Source organism: Lycorma delicatula, chromosome 5 (assembly GCF_047948215.1).
Source record: "Lycorma delicatula isolate Av1 chromosome 5, ASM4794821v1, whole genome shotgun sequence".
NCBI lineage: Eukaryota > Metazoa > Arthropoda > Insecta > Hemiptera > Fulgoridae > Lycorma > Lycorma delicatula.
The window spans coordinates 6,191,652-6,210,352 of NC_134459.1; the positions used below are offsets into that span (position 1 = coordinate 6,191,652).

Sequence of the window (18,701 nt, forward strand, 5' to 3'; positions counted from 1 at the left end):
AACACACATAAACAGTAATGAACAATTATGACATTGCATACTCTACTGTACTTCCCGTGTAAATCATTAGGCGTCCAGGAAATGCAGCAATTAAGATAAGAATGTAACAAAATTCTGATAAACACATTCCAAGAATAACTAGCATCGATCTAAAATATGCAACTGCACAGTTAATTTATAAGCAGAGATAAAATTAAACGATAAGGTCAAGATTTATTGCAGAATGTTATAAGTATTTATTGATAAAATTCAGTTCTGCATTACAGTAGCTAAAACTACCTATTGTAAATAAATTTCAACTCGCCTGTGTGTTTCAAAATTATATGGTTTTAAAAAAAATTTTTTTAAATCTTATAATTCTGTATGTATACATTATTATGCGGGGCTATACTTCAACTCGCATTATATCTGAAAGCGTGGTAAAACTGATGGTATTGTATCTAAGGACCACTGCAATTTTATTGTATAATGCTACCTGCCTTGAGGGCACATTAATTGGGAAGTTCTTTATTGGAGATTTTCCTTCTAATGAAAGAACTGATAAAACAATTTTTACCTGAATATTTTGACCAATTTAAATTGTTGTACCCTTTTCTGTAGATCACACATTTTTTATTTTCATGTCAATATCCAATATAAAAAAAAGCTAACTTTTGCAGATATTTTGATAATCATTAATGCAGCGATAAAGAACTAAGTAAATAAATAAATATATATACAGGTGATTCAAAGAAACGGGAAATTTTGAAAGTTGTGTTGGTAGCGCCAAAGTTGTGTTGGTGGGCGATTGGTACCACTAGATAAGTAGCGCCAGCCTCTCTAACCTAACCTGCCATTTAGTTGTCATGGATCCTTGGAGTGATGCGCAACATGCATTTGATATCAATGCGTTTTACAAAAACAATGACAGTGTGGAGGGAGCGCGTAGAGAATTTCGCCGTCATTTTAATCTGGGACGGCACAACCGTGTTCAGCACGTGCAATTAAAACATGGCTTTCTAATTTTGAGGAAACTGGTTCGGCAATGAAAAAGAAACCTCCAGGCCGTGAGCGAACCGTCCGTACACCACAGAATGTTCAAGCTTTACAAGATGCTGTCACACGAAGTCCACATCGGTCAATCCGTCGTCTCTCAGCATCTTTACAATTGCATAGTTCAAGTGTTCAAAGAACGTTAGTGAAGGACTTGCAATACCATCTGTACAAGTTGCAGATCGTCCAGGAACTGAAACCCAACGATGCAGTTGTGCGAGCACAATTCTGTAATGTAATGCTTCAGAAGATAAATGATAACGAAGAGTTTGTTCACGAACTGTGGATGTCAGATGATGTCCACCTCAGTGGATTTGTTAACGAGAAAAATTTCAGATTCTGGGCACCAGAAAGTGACCGTGTGGTGTGCTATGTCATCTTACGGTGTTGTAGGCCCTTATTTTTTTGAGGATGACAACGGTCTTCCGATTACAGTGACGTCGGCTCGTTATGTAGCCGTGCTTGAAACCTTTGTTGTGGAACAACAAAAGAGATTTCCACCGATTCTTAACACAGCCTGGTTTCAACAAGGCGGAGCAACTGTACAAGATGGCAGCTGTACGCCGATTGTTTGTACAACGTGTCATTTCATGAAATGGTGACATTAGATTGCCTCCCAGATTGCCTGATCTCTCAGCTTGCGATTACTTTTTGTGGGGGTCAACTTAAAAGCAAAGTGTTCCACAGTAGACCTGCTACAACGGAAGAAATGAAGGAAAAGAAGCAATTGCGGAAATTCCAGTTGAGATGTTACGTCAAACCATGAACAATTTAACGAAGAGACTTTGTGAGTGTTTACGTAGAAGAGGAGGTCACCTGGAAGATGTCATCTTTAAAAAATAAACTAAAATGTATGTATCCTAAAATGGCAACATTTGTACAATTACATGAAATAAAATTCATTTTATAAAAAAAATTTTTCATTAACGTTATTTAATTTTTTAAATTTCCTGTTTCTTTGAATCACCTGTATATATATATATATATATACACACACAGGGTGTCCCATATAAAACGCAACCCAACCTTATATTGGTAGGTATTGAAATAATAAAAAGGCATGTGTAAATGTAATTTTTATTGTTACCATCCATTACCTTACATTTAGAGTAAATGTTGGAAGTGGCCGCCATCTTCTTGAATACAAGCTTCAATTCTTTTTACAGCGTGTTTCTTGCAACTTTTTTCAAAGTTTGTGGCTGGATATTTAATACAGCTTGTTCAATATTGACTTTCAAGTGTTCGTGGTTTGTTGCTGTAGGCTTTTTCTTTGAGGTAACCCTGTAGAAAAAATCCGCCGCATTCAAATCTCGAGATCTTGGTGGCCACAAGCCTCGACCGATAACACGATTACCAAAGAATTCCTCAACGAAATCAGAAGTTGAACCTGCGTAGTGCGATGTCGCACCGTCAATTTGTCAATTTCTTCCAAGAGTGCAATGAACTAAAATAAAATATCCTGATATCGTTCTCTATTAATGGTGTACTCGAAAAAAATAGGACCGATTATTTTCTTCCACGATATCGCATACCAAACGCCCACTTCTGCGGGTGTAATTGTTTTTCGTGATTAACATGGGGATTTTCAACACTCCAAATTCTACTGTTTTGTCTGTTTACGTGCTTCATCTGTGAAAAGTAACGAATCCATAACATTAATTCCCTCACGCACAAATCGACGGAACCGTTAACAATATTGTAGCCGTTTCTCTTTGTCGGGCTCAAGAAATCGATGAACTGTTTGAATGCGATAAGGTCGTAATTGTAATCGTTTGGTCGCCTGATGAACAGTTGATTTAGACAAATTAATTTCAGCAGACAAACGTCTGATCGATTTATTTGGCAAAGCGAGTAATCGGTCTTTGATTTCAGCGACTGTATCTGTATTCAACACTGACACAGATCTTTTGTGTTCCTTGTTATTAACAGAGGGCGAAACAAATCTTGCACTGCAACCACTGATTTCGTACTGAAGTACGACTCAACAATGAAAACACGTTCATCTAGCAACACACTGAACGTTATGACTGCATTGTTGTTACTATTAGTAGTGTTCTACTGTGTCGCCGCGATGTTCAGATGTTGGACGAGTCCATTTCAGTAACGGGTAGGGGAGTTAGCTTGACTTTTGAAACTTCATGGATGAGTGATTGATGGGTTGCATTTTATATGGGACACCCTGTATATATAATGAAATGTCACATTAGTAAAATTATGACCAAATACATTAATAATGTTAAAAAATTGACTCTAAAATTATTTCTTTTGATTTATATTTTGATGTTTGTAAGTCACCTCCAATTTAAACTTTTATTCTCTTTGGCTTTTAATTAACAGAATTTCATTGTAAAAAGTTAATTTTTACAAAACAATAATTCTTGATACAAAGAATTAATATAAAAATTAAAAAATAAATAGTGAACTGCATTATTAACTAAAAGAATAATATTTGTATGATTCTTTAAATCTTGATTCTTCAAAGATGACATCAAATTAAAAACAACTATTTAGTCTTAATTTATTATATACTTTAAAAATTCAAAATTTAAAGAATTGATAAAATATTCATTTTTAGTGCTCTGTTAGTTAAATTACTAATAATCTAATTCATTTTTTTAAGTCTTGTTTTTTAATATTATTTTATATTTTTGTCTCATTTTAAAGTTTGCATAAGCCATAAAATTAAATACTTTGTACAAAAAAAAATCTTCCCATAAGAATCAAAGGCAAGAAAAGAAACCTCTCTCTTTATAAAGTAAAAGGGTTGCAGAAAAATTGTATAAACAGCCACACAACTACGTATGAGACACACATGTTAAACTGAAACCAGGAATTTTTATACTCTTGCTTTTGAATCAATTATTAGTTGCATTTATATGCATCCATATGATGTGATAACAATAAATGGCTTAATTGTCTGTAGTAGGCAATGTAATTTTTCATAAAAGATTTTCCATCTTTGTTAGAAATTATCAAAATCAGTCCATTTTTCTTAGAATACTTAAAAAAATAAAGGGAAGGTAAAAAAGATTTAAAAGTTAACTATTTTTTATATTTATTTAATTCTTGACAAAATCTCTTTAAAAGAAAAAATTGTTTTCTTATTAGATAAATGTGGAGAAATAGGTTTTTTATCTAATATTTTTAACTTTTAATGGATATGTACATACTGGTTACCAAAGAATGCAGCATAAACATGTCAGTAGGTGGAATCCAACCATTTATTTCTTTTTTTTTCAGTTTTGAAATCCATAACTGGTCTTGCACATTTACCATGAGAGGAAGAAGAAAATTATTAGGACTATTTATGTACCACAGTACTGTAACATATCTTCACAATAGTAAAATTGCATACTTTATCTTTGAATGAAATAAGTACTTTTTTTTAATAAGAAAATAATTTTTGTTTCCAGGTTTAGTGAAAGAAGTTGTAAAAGAAGAGGAAGTGGTAAAAGAGAAGTAGTAAATAATGTTTTTAAAAAGTAAATTTCTTCGTAGTTTCTGAAAATTGCGAAGAGATACCAATACCAGTCTTTATTACTTGAAATCTATATTAGATTTTCTTAACTAGGATTTCTCAACAATTACTATTTTAGTCTACTGATAATAATATCTTGAACTTTAATTTAGTATTACTGCTTGTATTACTGCTAATTTTAAATAAAATATTTATTTTCTAAAACTTGTAAGATTTGTATTATTTGGTTTCCTAATTCAGAGAAGGCATGAGTGCTACCCCGCAAGGAACTACTGGAAATTTTAAATAAAGTTTGTGTTTAGTTTGTATAAATTTTTACATCAACATAGATTTTTTTAATTTTACATTTGTAATAGTTTTTAATTTTTTTTTTACCCCCGCCCCACAATTGTTGAGTTCGACAAATGTTTTAGCACTCTGTTCTATAGAATTTCACATTCTTTAATAAATTTTATATTTGTATTTGAAAAAGATAGTTCATTTAAATGACTTGTAGCTGCTATTTCAGCAAAAAAAAATGACTCCAATTGTCAGTTTTTTTTCACTAAGAATTTTTATATTATAATAAGTACTTGGTTGAATATACTTGTTTATTGGTGTTTACTTATTAAAACAAATTATCAGTTTAAAGGTTAATCAATTAATAGATGTAAATAACACTAATACACATACCCAACCAATAAATATGGGTATGTGTGTTTGTGCCACCAAACACACTGTTAGATCCCTTGCGATGTGGAGGACCATAAAACCTCTGTGGTAGGTTTTAGAGCGAGTATGAACTGTAGATGCATAGGTGATGAATTGAAACAACGCCTTAAATAACAATTCAATAAGCAACAGCTTATTGAATTATTATTTAATTTCTTGCTGTCTTGACATTTAGATAACATATAATAAACTTAATAACATATAAATATACAAATAAAATAAGCGTTCATCCGAACATTAGTATGCGAGTTCATCCAAACTGGATGTACAACACAACCACTCTGGGTCAGATTCTGGCGCCAAATGAATAGAAGTCGCTACATCATAATGACCACTCCTTGCAGTATTATGACGTAGGACATCGTATGACCGTAGCTTGCCGAAGAGCTGTAGCCCTCGCTAGATAGCAGCACCCGACGGCAAAAGTGGAATGTAACACACCACCCACCAATTATAATTTTATAACATAAATTAACTTAAAATATAAATAAAGTGTGATACATAAAATTAGTTACATATAAGTTTTATAAAAGTTAATTCAACAATACAATGTTGATAAGAGCAAAAATTGAAAGCAAAATAAATTAACAAATGAATTTTGAGAATTGAGAATTAACGAATGAATAAATTGATTGCAATGAGAATGACTCATGTCATGTCAGTCATTTAAATTTGGAAGGACAATCAATTTGTTAATGGTTCTTTTTATTATGGCATTATTGGTTGTTACATCTGCTCATCTAATGAGTCCATCTTTACCTGGATGTACTTGAACAATTACTCCTAATTTCATCACTGGAGGAAGGTTATTTTCCTTAATTATAACTACATTACCAACACAAATGTTAGTATTTGAAATTTTGCACTTATTTCTCTGTTGCAGAGAATGTAATTGCAAAGTCCAAGTGCAATCATTAGACCATGCTTTCCAAAAATCCTTTAGTAATTTTTGTATAAGCTGTCAAAAGCTTATAACTGTAATCGGAGGATTACAGTTAATTCATTTAAGATTATCCCATGGAGATGGGATAATCTTAAATGTTCATGAGAAATAATCAATCGAGTGAGATGAGTACTTAAAATCATAGGATGTTTAGCAATTAAAGACAAGTTTGTAAAACTTGACCTCTAACGTGAATAATACCATTTTGAAACTAATTTAGTTTTCCTTGATGCGGCTGAATTTTTCCTTAAATTGCTTAATTCTTTAGTAAAATATAATTCTTGTGTTTGACGAACAAGAACTTCTAACATGGAATTGATTTCTTCCGGTGAAAGATCTGACAATATACGATTATCTTTATTTCTTAAATTATAAATAAAGTGATGACAATATGAAATTATGTTTAATTTCTTCTTTCGGAAAAGACGGACCGTTCCAACAAAGTTAAAGCATCTGGCATACAACCACGTGACAAGATGTCTGCGGAGTTATCCCTTGAAGGAACGTGCTCATCGACATAAAAATTTTGATTGATTGGCAAGCTTGAGGAAAGCAGGCTTCATTTTGATTTGAAATTTCAATCAAACTTCTAATTGCTAGAAAACTTGAAGGTGCTAAACCATAAGTAACTGTTTGCAAATTGTATGGAATAATTGATGAGTTTTCATTATCATACCAGAAGATTCTTTGCAATGGGAAGTCCTGAGGATTGATGCCAATTTGTCTATACATTTTGGGAATATCTCCTGATAGCACATAGCTATGAGTTCTAAAACTAATTATAATCAAAAATAAATCCTGTTGTACTACTGGACCTGTAGCAAGAATTGAATTGAGTGATTGGCCATTCGAAGCTTTTGCACTATTGTCAAATACTACTCTAGTTTTGGTAGTGGTGGAAGATTCACGAAATACTGCGTGGTGAGGCAAATAAAACATTTCAGATGGAACCTTAGACTGAAATGAATCTAAAGGTTGCATGTGTTCTAATTCTTGATATTCCTTCATGAAATGGAAGTAATCTTCCTTAAGTTTAGTGTTTTTCTAAAATCTATGATGTAACAAATTGAAACGATTACTTGCATTCGCATACAAATCTCCTAAGATACAGTTTTCCTTACGAGGAAGAGATACAACAAATCTGCCTTCTTGATCACAGAAGGTATTTTCAACTAAATATTTTTCACATAAGGATTCCTCCTTAGTCGGTAAGCGATCTTTGATCTCTTCAGATCTCCAAAATGACTCTACTTGAGAGGAAAGCTGTTCATTACTAACAAGAAGTGATATTGAATCTGAATTATTTTTCCATTTACTAAGCTTAATAGGGATTTGACAAGAGACTATGAAACAAATTTTAAGTATGGTATGATTGGAATTATGAGTCAATTGAACAGACTTAAGTAGAGAAATATAGTATTGAACGCCTAAGAGATTATTTGATTTGCCCATGAATATTAAAATTAGGATCGGCGAGAAGGAATTTCCCAGTCAGTTACGTTTACAAAAACATTTGGTAACAGACCTGTAATAGATGGCAGTATATGACGTTTAAAGTTAAAATTAAAGTTTTCATACCTAGAACTAATATTTAAATCAACACTTAGCTTAGATTTAGTAACAACATTACTAATACCTGTGATCGGCATTAAAACAGGTTTGGTTTGAAGCCCAAGTTTAGCAGTAAACCTTTCAGTACAGAATGAAATTATTGAAGCAGAATCAAGTAAGACCCTGACTTGGATGAAATTACCTATTTTATCTTTTACTTAAAAAACTACAGCTGTTGCAAGTAAAACTGACTTGTTAGGTTCTGATTTTAAAGTACCATATGAACTACTAGCCGAAGGAGCTTGATTTTTAATCGGCTTAGAAAATTTAATTGCTGGCTCTTGCACCGTTTTATCTAAATGAATTAGCATATGATGCTTTCGTGAGCTTTTTTTACATTTACGTTTGCTTTTAATGTACACTTTTATGTTTTAAATACACTGCTTATAAATAAATTATAAATACCGCTTGTTCCGGCGACTTGATTCAACCTTACAAATTCTGTGTAGAATCTTGTTCCTCGATTAGATGACTTGACGATCCAGTGACTTGATTTAAATGTCCAGCTACAGTGGACCATAAAACAATGGTAGAATTTGGCAACTATCCAGCCCACGACTTGACCATCTGGCCCGGAGGACCATAAAAAGGTAGTTAGATCCATTGCGATGTGGAGGACAATAAAACCTTTTTGGTAGGTTTTAGTATGAACTGTAGATGCATATGTGATGAATTGAAATGCCTTGTTGCTTATTGAATTGTTATTTAATATCTTGTCGTCTTGACATTTCAATAACATATGATTGAACATTTAACAATAACGTAACACATATAATTTAACTTAATAACATATTACTATACAAATAAAATAAGCATTCATCCAAACATTAGTATGCGTGTCCATCCGGACTGAATGTACAACACGGCCGCTCTGGATCAGATTCTGGCACCAAATGAATACAGGTTGCTACATCATAACGACCACTCCTTGCGGTATTATGATGTAGGACATGGTATGACCATAGCTTGCCAGAGAGCCATAGCCCTCGCTCTCACTAGGTAGCAGCACCCGACAGCACAAGTGGAACATAAAAATACTGAAGAACTAAATATATCCAAGATGTTTCCTTATGTGGAAGATGGAGGATCATGAGCGAATCATCGAGGAGGTCGTTATATCTAAATTGTTTTTTTTAAAGTAGACTGATAAAGGATTTTTTTTAATTGGATACAAAATAATAAAATAGAATATTAAAAGGTACTAAAATAAAAAATTACATTTTCCTGAGGATCGAAAAACTTTTTTCTGAATTTTTCCAAACTGGCTTTATTTATTTATTATTAAGAATACATGAAATATTTTTTTTAACTTACTTAACAGAACTCTAATTTGGAAATTAAATAACACTTTGTGTTACGTCGGTATATCACACAGTTTCTCTCTAGGCATGGTGCCGCAAGTTTGGCTAGGTTTCGTTTGGTGGATTGAGTCAATGCCCAGATTGCAGGTCTGATGATACAGTGGACCACGTTCTCTATGTCTGTCCCCGATATGAGGTCGAACATTCACAAGCTGTTAGGGAACTTGAGAGAATACATCCCTTTCTAGATCTCCATACCAACTGGATGATCTGTGAGGAATGGTCTATAGCAGCTGGTTTTCTTCGCACCCTTGGGGTGTGTAGATCTGCAAAGGTAGTTTAATCGAGGCACTCGATCGTGGTAGGATCCCGGATGGCTAGGGTTCTGGCTTAGGCATTGGACTGGTTGGAGGTAGGCGCATTGGCATCGTGCCACGGTTATATTGGTATTGTTTTTGATTCGCTTTGGGGCTTCTGCTGGTGATGATGGCTGTACTGCCAGGGTATGGTAGCCCGGGACGTGGCTTCCTTCCTCCGGTGGCGGTCGTGATCATGACTTAGTAATGCCACGCGAGACACCATGATGGGACTGGGTGGGGGTGCAGGGTTTGTCCCTGGCTCCTGCACGGACCGGAATGAGGTTGCGTTCCCCTTGTTAGGTGACCTAAATTGGTCGACTTAATTGGGTGTAGGTCTGAATCTCTATGTTGCATAAGACAATTTTGATTGGTATGAGTGTACCATTGATTTAACTTTAAACTCTTTCATTTTCTGAAGCATTTACAGTCACGAATAATGCTGTCAAATCTGGACTAGCCCGCGGTTTCAGTTAGTTTGAGGGAATCATGTTAGATTGGATGTGAAGATGTCCGTTTGAGGCCTACGTGAAGGCAAAATTTGATATGTATTTTACTAATGAAATATCTGCCGAGGCATTTACATCGGTGGCCTGGCTGATGACTGTAAGATGTAATCACTAAGAGGGTTGGTAAAGCTCCTCAGGGCTTGGAACAGAGGGGGTGGTGTGGCAAGTTTGTACATTTATCTTTTTATTCCACAAAATTGTACTTCATTCACTGGAAAAATTTATTTCTGATTGTCAAATGTAATAATAATAATTGCTATTATTTATTTCTCCTGTAAATAGTCACTTCACTGTAAAATATTTTAGTACTATATTTAAAAGGAGATTTTATAGTATTTACATTATTTTAAAGTGAGTAAAACAAAATATCATATCACCTTTTCTAATAGTTTTAATTAATATACTTATGTTATTTGATTTAATAATGATAACTTAGTTACCTTATCATTTTTCTAATTAATTGAAACACTTTGATCCACAGTTTTATGTTTAGTATATTAGAAAATATTTTTTGTCTGTTTTTTTATTTAATTTGTTTTTTATTTAATTTATATTTGTATAATTCTTATTTTCTAATCAGTTTTTGTATAATTTTGCATGGTAAAATTTGGTAATGCTATTTGATATGAATAAAAATGTATTTGTTTACTAAACATTTTTGTACTGAACCTGAATGATGAAAAAATGAATTTAAAATATTAAATTAATAAAAATTACTAAATAAATATTTAATGTGGTAAACTAAAGTAATATGGATAAGCCTTGTAATGTCAATTTAGTTAACTCTTACTATCCAGTGTAAGTTTATTAATTTTAAAAAATCTCACTATACGTTTTGTCCAACAAATATATGATCTTTAACAACTATAATCTGAACATTTAATACTGAAACTTATTTTCTACTTGATTTTCTTACCTAAAAACTGAGAAAAGTATAAAAGCATAAAAAGTTGATGAAGCATATAAATGCATGTTTACATCAGTTAATCAAATGCCAAATAACAAAGCTAGAAAAAAAAACATCTAGTTTTTGGTAAGTTTTAGGTACTTCAGCCATTAGGCTGATTCTGATTTGACACATTTTACATGTTATTGTAAAAGTATTGGTGTTATAGAAATAACAGCATTCTTGCTTGCAGTTGATATTTTTTGGTAACTTACGATATTGTACTAGTATATGTTAGAACACTTGAGCGTTACAAACATTTAATTAGTGTTCAATTTAATTAAAGGATCTTCCGCTGATTCCAGCTAAATAAATGTTTTTAAGATCATTAATATTAATGTTAAAGAATATTAATATTATCTAACAGCTTGATAATATTGATATTAAGCTGTTAGATTTGATTACATTGAATTAAATTTGGAACTTTTTTTTTAAATTTATATAAAATATAATTAGTTGGATGTATACATTTGAAGGTAAGAAATGAAAATTAAACTTTTTGAAAATTGAAAAATAATTTAATAACATTTTTGAATTCCTTGTTTAACAGAGATCGTCTTCACTATAACTTACACCAATTTCAGAATTCCTCATTATGCCCTCTCTTTATGTAATTCAGCCAAAGTTTCATCATTAACATAACAAAATACTGCTGTCAAAGATTGTTCTTCTGATCAAGTTTGTATTAATAACACTGCCTTATGATATTTATACCTTTATATACTGCAACTAATATTAAATGAATCAAAAACCTTAAGTAAGTTTTTTAGATAAGATATATTTTGTCAGAATTTATTGCAAACCACAGAAAATAGGTTTTTGTTTGATGCTTCTAGAATTTTTCATAAAATGACTGCTAATGCAACGTTATGGCTCTTGCATACAAAATGTTAAATAAACAACAGTGATACCTTTATAACTGTAATGTATTTCTTAAATTTTGGGTATTTTAAATTGAAATTTTAAAGATCCTTATATCGTCTTTCACTGACTAAATACAGTTTTCTGGAAGTCTGCAATTTTACTGTAAGTGCTGTCTCCACATCAGCATTTGTTCCTATCTATAAATTATATATGCCAACATTTGTTTAAACATAGTCAATAAAACTGATTGTATAGAATTTTTTTTTTTAAGAAATCTAAGTCATTGCAATATTTTTTTCAGTAAATAGTACAGAGAGAGTTATTCTTTCTGTCGAATATTTATGTAGTCATCTAGTTACTACAAGTTTGATATATCAGTTATCTCTGTTTATATTTTCTATATAAAATAATTAAAACAGATGAAACTTTTAGTAGGAATTTATTTTTCTGACTTGCAAACTCAGTTCAGAAGTCAATATAATGATTTAAGTCAATAATAGTAAATAATAATTTACTATGCACGAACTGTTGTTTATTGGTTTGCACATTTATATGTTTGTAGATGTTTTTAAAGGTTTTGTAAATGTTTTTTTATGCTTGTAATTGTTTCATATTTAGATGTAAGGGCATCAACTTCTAAGGTTAGTAGCCTTATTGCAAAGGTTTAAAATTAAAGTAGATGACACCAGTAGGTTCATTAGATGTAAAACATCTACTGGTGTACATTAATTTTTAATCCACATCTCTTTCTGAGTTTTCCATACATTGTAACTCAACAAGTAGATAACTAACAGTGAGAAGTTTGTCACTTGCATTGTGCATTGGTCTTTCATCACTGGTAAGCATACATGATTGTGTTATTATTGTGAGACCGATTCTCACTCTTGTCAACAACATTTGTTCCTCATGAGTGAGTTTCATATCACTCTTCCTCTAATATAGAATAATTTTTATTCAATTTAATTTAATATTTAATCTTCTCCATTCATTACTCCAAATATTTTTGACAGTGTTGGTTAGGCGATTTTTGATGTTTACCACTTGAATAGAGATTATGTCTGTATTCTCACAATATGTTTTTTCAAATTAATCTTTGCATTGTGTTCAATTTAATTTGGAACATGGAAGTTTTATAAATATACAAATGAAATATAAAAAAAATGATTATTATTGTATTTAAAAATATTTAATACATAAATTTTGTATTCTATTAGTTATTCAATTATATTATTGTATTCAAGTTATTCAATTTGTGGATTTTTTCTTCAGATTGGATTTTTTATTTATTTTAATTTTAATGGAATAAATTTACACTTTTTTTTTGGATCAGTCTTGCAACTTTGTTTATTGATATAATGAAGCAATCTGAGTTGTGTAATCCTGTTATCAGGTTAAAATTGTTGTTCACTTATATTAAATTTTTTGTAAATTATAAAAATACTTGTTTATAAATAAATAAGACAGCTGATTTTATATACATTTATCAAAAGTTTGCGATCAGTTTTTATACAGGTGATTAAAAAGCCCCGACTAAATACCTTTTTTTTTTTTTTTTATTTTGATAATTAATTCACCATATAACTAGAAAGCTTGTGCCATAGGAATATTAATTCTTACTTATAACTGCACACATTCCACCAAGAACTATAAATACATTAATGTAGAAGTGGATAAAAACGGTTGTAATATAAGAATTTCAAATTCATAGCTTCAGAAGTTCAAGACAAAATCTCTTTTCGATAAATATATTGTATCGTACAATCATCAGTCGTTAAGTGAAGAAGGACAGGATAGTGAGACAGAAATCATTTCAAAGTATCAGTCAACTTTTAACAACATACACTGTACAAAAACATCGACATGATTGCGAGATATGTGTAAAATTATCATAGTAATTTATATTTTATGATAAACTTAACAAGTCTGAAAGATTGTAATTGGTATTCCACCATCTCTTCACTAAGCAGGGAAATTGATGTTTGTAACTCCTGAAAACATCGATTTCCCTGCTTAGTGAAGAGATGTATTCCCACAGAAAGGAATTAATTAATTTGTCCCTTTCTGCTGTTTATTCAATTCTCTTCTTATGACTGTGATACATACAAATTATCTGATATAAATGGTGCACTAGTCGTAAAATACTTTTTGTAAGAATGATATATATTGTACTGTCATTCCCTATTATAAACAAACAATTGAATGGATTCAATATTTAATGGTGAATATAATGTGGATTTCACTTTTAGAACTGAAAATTACCTACATTGGGTTTGGCATCATCATAAGTATAAGTATAATTAACTTTAATCAAGGCATCAGGAAGCTACTTCATTTCTCATTTGAAAGAAACCTATCATCAGATGCTAGTTATTGTTATGTATAATTATGCTATTTTTATGAATGATTGTTTCACACCAGTTCGAATACCACAAACCTTTAATGTTATGCTATAAAACATAAAAAATCTTTTTATGTTTAAGTGTTTAATTTAAGTGTTACATCACTCAAACAAGGTTAAAAGATTGATTCATAGATTAAGGTGATTCTCTTTAATATAAAAATTATAAATATAATTTTCTATAGTATTATATAATTAAAGGAATAAATCATAAAAAATTATTTTCTTAAATAGCTTTATAAATAACTAGCTTTTATTTTGTATATAACTTATATATAAATAATATATTATTAATTATTCTTATAATTATTGTTTTATTAAGTAATTAAGTAATCTTTTATTATTTATTATTGTTTTATTTTTAATTATATTTCTTAATATTAGTTAATATAGTCTGTGATATGATAAAATATGTTATTAATGCCATTTGTTGTTTTATTATGTTCTTACCACTTTAGTTCTTTATTAATTCTTACAACAGAATATTTATTTAGTAGTAAATTAAATGGTTATTGAAATAAATCTGAATATAGAAAACAAGATGTTAAAAAAATAAGTCTTTTAAAGAAACATAATATTTTTTTAATTCTACCGTAATTTAAAGATGGATATTTTAGTGGGTAAATTGGTCGATTTACCTTGGCTTTAATAATACTTTAATCTTATCAAATTGTTTATAGCATCTGACTTTATTTCGGGAATGTTTTTTTCTACAGATTTTATTGACAATCCATATTATTTGCAGTGGCGCAGATAATATGGATTTTGAACACTTCCCTGCAAACTACATTAGTGGTTTTACATTCAGGTGCAAAAATGACCACAGACAATCTCAAACATGCCTCCTAGAACTGTCCATGAGCGTTAAAATAGTTCACTAAAATAATATATAAGACACAATAACTTATTGTTAAGAAACTTTGCGTAAAGTTCATCTTAGGATAAACTTCAAAAATTAATGCAAAAATCTATCCAACTGTAGTCAACTCCCATAAACCTCCATAAGTATGAAGTTGTACCGTGTTATAAAATACCCATAGTTTCCACCATTACTGTCGGTACATTATAGAGGATTCGATCCAGTAATTATTTATTTGTTCGCACACTTCATACGCAGTACTTGCATGCAAAAATTTGTACAATAGCAGCTGAACAGACATGCTCCCATTGCCTAAAACTTTAGGAATTTGTGTGGTATTACAAGGTGCTACCCAAAAGTTTGGGCAACACGAATGAAGACTAATAATAATGACTTTAAGCATTATTAGTCTGTAATTATAATTATTACAAACTAATGTCCATAATAATTATTTTGGGGGATAATGACCCCAGAATCATCATGTCCACAGATTGATTAGAGACGATATTGTTGATAGTAATAGTGATATCTCAGGGAATGAAAGTGAATCTGATAATGTGCGTTTCCTAACGGAGAATATACCATGGCAAACTCTACCAATTTGTGCACACATAGAAAATAGTTTGCAAACCCTTGGTGTTTTTGGTTTTTAATAATGATCTAAAAACACTTTGTAATCAGTTTAATCATCTTCCTGTGGAAGAGGCCAGTGAGCAAACTAATCAGTAGGAGAAGGTTAAACCTTCACCAATTGTATTGTATGGTGTCACTGACGCATGAAAACATTATGAATTGTTAAAAACAATCGTGACCAAATCCGAGTACAGTATGCGAGTGATTGATAAAAAACAACTGAGAATAATGCTTATAAAAGGATTATTCAATCCCTTAGAGAACGCAATCTTATAGGACATGCTTTTACCAGAAAAGACGAGAGATCGTTCTGGATAGTACTACAGAATTTACACTTCTTGAGTCCAGTCCATGTGATCAAGGAGGGAATTAAAGATCAAGCCCAGATGGTTTGAAGCGTCAACACCGCCATTGAATTACAAAGGAACAGATACTGATTTTTTTATTTACCTAAAATTTCAAAATTGTAAAAAAAAAATTTCAGTCAGATATATTGACAACTGCAGTGCTAGGTTTGAAGAACCTAGGTGTTCTGGGATAACCTACCGGGTTGGTTTAGTGGTGAAAACGTCTTCCAAAATCAGCAGATTAGGAAGTCAAGAGTTCCAGTGTTTTATCGGTAGACATTTCCATGAACTGGTCGTGAATCTCCAAATGGTAACTTAGCAGTTGCAGCTAATAAATAAATTCAGTACCAATCTCTTCCAGAAAAAATTTTTATCTTCCGGGAAACACTCGTCCACTGAATTTTTAGCTCAGGCAAATGCATCTTCATGCTATTCAAACTGTGGTGAATAATAATTCTTCTCAGTATAATCAAAATTGTTACTTTGAAGACAAGTAATCCAGACATCAAGCCTCTTAATGAAAGCATGAACTATGTTATTAATAAAATTTGGCCTGACGAAGATTTTTTTTTGGGGGGGGAGGGTTTTTTGGATTTGGTATCAGGAGACAGCGAAGGCCCGGATCGGTATTGGTCTGGGACAAACAGGAAGTCAGGAAATTTAGAAAAGGTGATCCCCTTATAATTGTCTTTGTGAAGACTGAATATTTTTCGTGTTCGAGTATTGATATGCCGATTCACCCCCAAACATCCTTGGGGAAGCATCAGAGTGGTCTTCTCTGAGATAAACGACTTCTTTTGTTGATGATCCTTAAACAACATAGGATGCTGTAACAAGAAAACATCCAACCCCCTACGCACGGCGATCTTACCAAGTTCAACCTGAGCAATGTAAGCACCCTACCCATTTAATTTCCGAATTTTAACTATCTAAGGGTATTCAATTGTAATACATTACGATAGCCCCCTTAAAACACGCACAATACTTACTATTTACAGAGTGCTTACGGTACTTCCGAAGACGTCTGCAGTAAACACTTGTTGGGCCCACCGACTACGTTGAATACTGTTCTCGTTTATGTTTCTCATCATCAAAATGGAAGCACACTACCATCGTTCAACTGTGTGTCGAAACTGGGAGCACTTGTAGCAACGTTGAACGTCTTCAAGTTCTTTGCCCTTACACAAAGAAAATTTAGTAAACAACCTGCCCCCAGATATTCAATACAAAGAACTTCAGTCAAATTGTACTGGAAGACAAATAATTTTTGGTAAACATGTGTTCTGCAGAAATTCATTTTTATTATCTATATATCAGTGTTTGTTTAACTTTTTTATAAGTGGAACCCTGTTTAATGCCCACCTTTTTTGTGGAACCCCCTGGTTTGCTTCAATAGTATGGTTTTAATGCAATTTTTTATAAATGGATTATTTGCAATAACAATGAAAAAATTATTTTGAACAATATTTATTTGCTTCAAATAATAATTTTAACATTAATGCAAAAATTCTTAAAATATCTAAAAAATAAGTTATTTAAACAGAATTTGAATTTTAATGAAATGAGTGGTACTGCATTTTATTATCGCAGATATACTTAATATTAGGTTTTATAAATGAAAGTTGAATTCTCATGTCAGGTTTGGCATTCATTCTGTGGCGATATTTATTTTTTGTCGACACAAGCTGAGAACCTCGTTTTGCTCATATATATAATTGCAAATGGTAAAAGTGGCAACATGGCCTTTTTTGACAAATGAGGATATTCATCTTTGAGTATCAACTGCACCAGAATTCTATTAATATCATTAATTAAAATTTTTCTTGCAATATTGACTCAGAGGTCATTTCAGTAAAAGTTTTGTACTCTTCTGCTGAAATAGTTGTTGGAGGTTTTGCATTGACAATAAACCACAATGAATTTTGATATTTAATCTGTTGTTCATTTGAAAAATACTTTTTAAAGCTTCACTCAAACCTTTCAGGTTCTGAATAATTTCTTCAATATATGTTTCTTCTATTTGAACACCTTCTTCTGAAAAACTTTTTATTGTTGGGAAGCAATAAAAATTGTTGGAGCTCACACAAATTGTCCAAAATTCAATCTTTTTTTAAAAGCAAGAATCTTTTCATGGGTAGTAAATTCATTTACTTGTTTTCCCTGAACGATTAAATTAAGTTCATCAATTTTTGTAAAAATATCACTTAAATAGGCAATTTAAACAGCCAATTTCTATCAAATAATTGATTTTTCAATTCAAAATTGTGGTCTAAAAAAAGGCAAGCACCTTTAGCTCAAAAATACGGGTTAGTATCTTTTCTCGAGATAACCATCTTTTAGTTGTAAAAGAAGAGATGAATGTACCCTTCCCATATCCTCACATAGTATTTTGAATAAACCATTATTTAGTAGCCAAGATTTTATGAAATTAATCATTTTGACCTCATCAAAAGCAATTCTATGACTGGGAGACAATTTTTTTACAATTGCGCTCTTTCGCAACAAGTGTGGAATATTTTTACATATAATCATGCAGTGGCTACTAGAACAGTTCTGGGGATATTTTTAATAAGCTGTACAGCCCCATTAATGATGCCACTATTTATAATCAAACCATTTATTTATTTAGTTTATATGCCTTTTACTCCATAGGTACAGATATCAATACAGTTGTCCCATGGTATTTGATTCTCTTCAAGAAAAGAATTTGAGG

At 31.5% G+C, this 18,701-nt stretch overlaps 2 protein-coding genes across 3 annotated transcripts in view; one reads left to right on the forward strand and one right to left on the reverse strand.

Annotated features, from left to right (window-relative positions):
• Nucleotides 1-4,715, forward strand: part of Dcps (Decapping enzyme, scavenger) — a 408,912-nt gene extending 404,197 nt beyond the window's left edge. For both annotated transcript variants that reach the window (XM_075365577.1, XM_075365576.1), the window contains exon 6: nucleotides 4,446-4,715. In XM_075365577.1, the coding sequence (XP_075221692.1) occupies nucleotides 4,446-4,495 (50 nt within the window). In that variant the 3' untranslated portion in view covers nucleotides 4,496-4,715. The remainder of the gene's footprint in view (nucleotides 1-4,445) is intronic.
• Nucleotides 4,716-6,608: 1,893 nt separating this feature from the next.
• Nucleotides 6,609-7,172, reverse strand: LOC142324673 (uncharacterized). The gene has a single exon (XM_075365551.1). It carries the CDS (start codon nucleotides 7,170-7,172, stop codon nucleotides 6,609-6,611), a length of 564 nt encoding a protein of 187 aa, XP_075221666.1.
• Nucleotides 7,173-18,701: the final 11,529 nt, after the last annotated feature.